The following is a 5,631-nucleotide window of genomic DNA, read 5'->3' on the forward strand; positions in this document are numbered from 1 at the left end:
ATCTGTTGAGATACTCATGTGTATTTATCCTCCATTCTGTTAATGTGGTGTGTTACACTGAGGGAGTTTTATTAGCTAAACCCTTCTGGCCTTCCTGGAATAAATGCCCTTTGGTCATGATGCAGAATCCGTTTCTACACCATGATCCAGAGGCTGCATTGCTTGAATCGGTTCACATAAAACTTCCTTGGGAATATAGTTCTGTGCTTTTCCTTTCTTGCAATGTGTTTTTATGGCTTTGGTATCAGTGCAATCCTGACCGGATGGAATAAAGTAAGAAGTGCTTCCCCTTTGAGTTTTTTGGGAAGAGATTGAGAATGATTGATGTTAATTCTTCTATTTTGTGGGGTTCTATGACCCTTAGCCACGAGTACTCTACTGGAATGCCAGCATCACAAACTGCAGTTTTCCTAGGAGAAAGCAGCTCTTTGACTTATGGTGTAGCCTGTCCCCTCCTTTCTAAAAAGTTGTGTTTCAGCTACAAGAGTACACAGTACCACAATAATGGAGAACTCTGTCTCTCCCTGTCCACACTCGTGTGTGTGTGTGTGTGTAGCACAAGGAGAATTTATCAGTGAAGTACACATCCCTAGAGCATTTGTAGCAAGCTGGAGCTGTCTTATGCAATAGCAAATGCAGCATTTTGACCAACTGGAGACCTAGGGTAAAGGTAGAGAGAAAGACACAGAATTATGGAGGAACGAATTATGTTCCATTTGTAAACATTACATAAAGTGTATCCTGTTGTAGGCAGACATTGTATATACCACATACACATAAGAACAAGGAACTGTAGTGTACATTGCCTTAGAATGTTTCCACAGGCAGGAGGCTTTGAGCTCTTCTCTCTTATTTGCATCTGACACTTACTCCCATTGGGTACATGCAGTGTTCAAAACTTTCTCTTTGATGTTGCCTGATGGTTGTGAGTGAGGTCTTACCTCTAGGACTTTGCACATGCAATTTCTCTGCCTTCACTGGTTTTTGCATAGTTATCTGCATGGTTCATATATCTCTTAGTTTTCCAGGTCGGACGCCCTGATCAGACATGACACAATGGCAGATTTCTCTTCTACTAAGACCTCCTTTGTCCTGAATTATTTTACTTATTAGTTGTAACCACCACCTGAAACATTATTTAGTCCTTTATTAATATTCTATTCCTTCCTCGGACACACACACACAACACACACACACCTAAGACTAAATCTTGTTAAGGTCTAACACACATCACTACTTTTTGCAATGCTTTCAACGATAGTTGTCACTGATATCTTGTTAAATTTTGTTGGGTTAAAAAAAAGGTCTCGGGGCGCCTGGGTGGCTTAGTCGGTTAAGCGTCCGACTTTCGCTTAGGTCATGATCTCGCGGTTCGTGGGTTTGAGCGCCGCGTCGGGCTCTGTGCTGACTGCCAGCTCAGAGCCTGGAGCCTATTTCAGAGTCTGTATCTCCCTCTCTCTCTGACCTTCCCCTGCTCACGCTGTCTCTCTCTGTCTCATAGAAATAAATAAAAATTAAAAAAAATTAAAAAAAGGTCTCACGAAGTTTATGGAGGAGAACATTGTTTTTAATTAGTATTTTGATTCAGAACAAGCATAGCAAACAGTTTCAGCCTCACAGAAAACATGGAGCATTTCACAGTCCCGGATATTTTCTGGTAAATATCCTAGATTGGTAGGGAACGTGTAAGAAATAATGAATGCATCGTGTTGAAAACACAGCATTTCTCTTAATTCTGTGGTCACGCCGGTGCCTTTACACTGCCCTTGTCTCTGTTCCAGCCATTGTCATCAGTTACATGGAAGGAAGAAATCAATCCCGGGTTACACAGTTTATTCTGCTTGGACTCTCAGACGAGGGGGTGCTGCAGTCACTGCTCTTTTGGCTGTTCCTGTCCATGTACCTGGTCACCTTCACTGGGAACCTGCTCATCATCCTGGCCATTCTCACAGACTCCCGCCTCCACACACCCATGTACTTCTTCCTCTCCAACCTGTCCTTTTCAGACATCTGTTTCACCTCCACCACCATACCTAAGATGCTGCTGAACATCCAGACGCAGAGCAAAGTGATCACCTACGAAGGCTGCCTCAGCCAGATGTACTTTTTCATGCTTTTTGGAGTATTTGACAACTTCCTCTTGGCAGTGATGGCCTATGACCGGTTTGTGGCCATCTGTCACCCACTGCACTACATGGTCATCATGAACCCCAAGTTCTGTGGCATCCTGCTTCTGGGATCCTGGCTGTTGAGTGTTCTTAACTGTCTACTACACGACTTAATGATTTTGCAACTCTCTTTTTGCACAGAGCTGGAAATCCTGCACTTTTTCTGTGATCTGAGGCAGGTGATCCAACTTGCTTGCTCTGATACGTTCCTCAATGACCTGGCCATGTACCTGACAAGTGGGCTTCTGGGTGTTGTTCCACTCATTGGCATCTTCTCCTCTTACTCTAGAATTGTAACTTCCATTTTGAGAATTTCATCAGTGAAGGGCAAGTATAAAGCATTTTCCACGTGTGGGTCTCACCTCTCAGTGGTCTCTTTGTTCTATGGTACAGGTCTTGGGGTGTATCTTAGTTCTGCTGCTTCACAGAACTCCAGAGCAAGTGCCATCGCCTCAGTCATGTACACAGTGGTGACGCCCATGCTGAACCCCTTCATCTATGGTCTGCGGAACAGAGACATCAAGCAAGCCCTGAGAAAGCTCTTTAGCAGAGAGACATTCTCTGCCTAGGGATTCTTTGTTTCAAGATAAAGGTATGACTAACAGAGCTTAAAACCCTAGAATGCCTGGCTCATGATATTAAATCAATTCAGAGACTGACAATATGCAGTTTACTTTGTATTAGTATTCAGTTGCTAAAGATTTTTCATGCAGTATAAGCAACTATTTCTTCTCCGTTTTTGGAAGTTTATTAATTTATTTTGAGAGAGAACAAGAGCATATGGGAGGAACAGAGACAGATTGAGGATACATCCTAAGCTGTGTCTGTGCTGTCAGCACAGAGTCTGAAGTGGGCCTCATCTCAGAAAGTGAGATCTTGACTTTAATTGAAATCAAGTTTTGGACACTTAACTGACTGAGTCACCCAGACAACCCTTTTCTGCATTTTTAAGAGGTTTTTAGACCTGTCATCAAATTGCATTGCATGGGTTTAAATTTTTTTTTGATTGTTTAATCATATTTTAGTGTGGGGTGTGTGTGTGTGTGTGTGTGTGTGAGAGAGAGAGAGAGAGAGAGAGAGCAAGATCAGCAGGTGCAGAGAGAGGATTAGAGAGAGAATACCAAGTAGGCCCCACTGACACCACAGAGCCAAATGTGGGTCTTGAACTCATAGATTGTCAGATCCACCGGAGCCAAAATCTAGAGACAGATGTCTATCTGACTGAACCACCCAGGGCCCCATGAATTTCTTGTAAAATATGTCAGTCTTTTTTCTTCCTTGTTTTTCAGGGGAAAATACATATAAAATTTATTAATTAAACATTTTGAAATATACTTATATGGCATCAAGTACTTTCTCACTGTTGAGCAGCCACCACCTCTATGCATTTCCAGAACTTTCTCATTATCTCAAACTGAATCTGTCTCCTTGAAATACTAAATTCACATTGCCCTTCTGCCCTGCCCTTTCCTCCAACCATTTTACCTTCTCTTTCTAAAACTGATTACCTTAGGTATCTCATTTATATAAAATGCATAATATTGGTTCATTTGTTTTGGCTTCTTTTTTTATTTTTTTTATTATTTATTTATTTATTTATTTATTTATTTTAAATGTTTTATTTATTTCTAGGAGAGAGAGAGTCAGCATGAACAGGGGAGGGTCAGAGAGAGAGGGAGTCACAGACTCTGAAACAGGCTCCAGGCTCTGAGCTGGCAGACAGCACAGAGCCCAACGCGGGGCTCGAACCCATGAACTGCGAGATCATGACCTAAGCGAAAGTCAGACGCTTAACCAACTAAGCCACCCAGGCGCCCCTTTGGCTTCTTTTTTTTAAATATTTATTTATTTTTGAGACAGAGAGAGACAGAGCTTGAGGCGGGGAGGGGCAGAGAGAGAGGGAGACACAGGATCTGAAGACAGTCTCCAGGTTCTGAGCTAGCTGTCAGCACAGAGCTTGAGTGGGGCTCAAACCCACAAACCATGAGATCATGACCTGAGCAGAAGTCAGAAACTTAACCAACTGAGTCACCCAGAAGCCCCACGTATTGGCGGCTTTCAGAGAGCATAATGTTTGTGAAGTTCATTCAAGTTGCAGCCTGTGCCAGAATTCCATGCATGTTAAAGGCTGAATGATGTTCAACTGCCTGTGTTCACCACACTTTGTTCATCTGTGAGTTTGTTTATGGACATTCGGGTTGTCTCCACATTTTGGTTACTGTGAATAAAGGCGTTTTGAAACTTGGTGTACAAAGACCTGTTCTAGTCACTGCTTTAAATTCTCTTGGTACAGGGGAACCTGGGTGGCTCAGTTGGTTGAGCGTCCAACTTCAGCTCAGGTCGTGATCTCAAGATTTGTGGGTTTGAGCCCTGAGTTGGGCTCTGTGCTGACATCTCAGAGCCTGGAGCCCGCTTTGGATTCTGGGTCTCCCTCCCTCTCTGCCCTGCCCCTGCTCATGCTCTGTCTCTCTGTCTCTCTCAGAAAAAAATAAATAAACATTAAAAAATAAAAAATAAAAATAAATTCTTTTGTGACATATAAGTTGGTATATAAGCGGAAGTGAAACTACTGGATTAAATGAGCGCTCTATGTTTATGTTTTGAGGAACTGGCACAATCTTTTCTACAGTAGTTGTGTCACTTTTTATTCTCATCAGCAAGCACCACAGGGTTGAAATTTCTGCTAATCTTCACAAACAATTGTTTTCTGTTTAGTTTTAAAAAATAGCCATTATAGAATGTGTGTTGTGGTATCACATTACGGGTTTGATTTGCATTTCACTAATGATTAGTCATGTTGTGTAACTAAGTGTCTATGCTTATAACTTCTTTGGAGAAATGTCTGCTTGAGTCTATTGCCAGTTCTTTTTCTTTTCACCATTAATTTTGTTTTTTAATTTATTAAAAAATTTGAATTCCAGTATAGTTGACATATGGTGTGATAATAATTCAGGTGTACAATATAGTATTCAGCACTTCCACACAACAGCTGGTGCTCATCATCCCAAGGGCACTCCTTAATCTTCATCATCTATTTGACCCATCCCACGCCACACCTCCCCTCTGGTAACCATCAGTTTGTTCTCTACTGTTAAGAGTCTGTTTCTTGGTTTGTCTTTTCTTTTTCTCTTTGCTCATTTGTACTGTTTCTTAAATTCCATATATGGACAAAGGCATATGGTGTTTGTCTTTCTCTGAATGACTAATTCCATTTCACATAAGACCCTCTACTTATGCCAAGGTTCCAAAAGCAAGATTTCATTTTTTTTATTGGCTGAAAAATATTCCATTGTGTGTGTAGGTACCTCATCTTCTTTATTCATTCATCTATTGGTGGTCACTTGGGCTTCTTCCACAATTTGGATATTGTAAATGATGCTGCTCTAAGTTTAGTGTGCAAGTAATCTCTTTGAATTTTTAAAAAATATTTTTGGGCTAATGACCCAGTAGTGCAATTACTGGG

General features: G+C 41.4%; 1 protein-coding gene across 1 annotated transcript; it reads left to right on the forward strand.

Annotated features, from left to right (window-relative positions):
- The first annotated feature begins 1,786 nt into the window (after positions 1-1,786).
- Positions 1,787-2,737, forward strand: LOC144237882 (olfactory receptor 7C1-like). Its single transcript, XM_077771605.1, has one exon. The coding sequence runs from the start codon at positions 1,799-1,801 to the stop codon at positions 2,735-2,737; it is 939 nt and encodes a 312-aa protein (XP_077627731.1). The 5' UTR covers positions 1,787-1,798.
- Positions 2,738-5,631: the final 2,894 nt, after the last annotated feature.

This window comes from Crocuta crocuta, unplaced genomic scaffold (assembly GCF_008692635.1).
Source record: "Crocuta crocuta isolate KB4526 unplaced genomic scaffold, BGI_CrCroc_1.0 scaffold755, whole genome shotgun sequence".
Taxonomy (NCBI): Eukaryota; Metazoa; Chordata; class Mammalia; order Carnivora; family Hyaenidae; genus Crocuta; species Crocuta crocuta.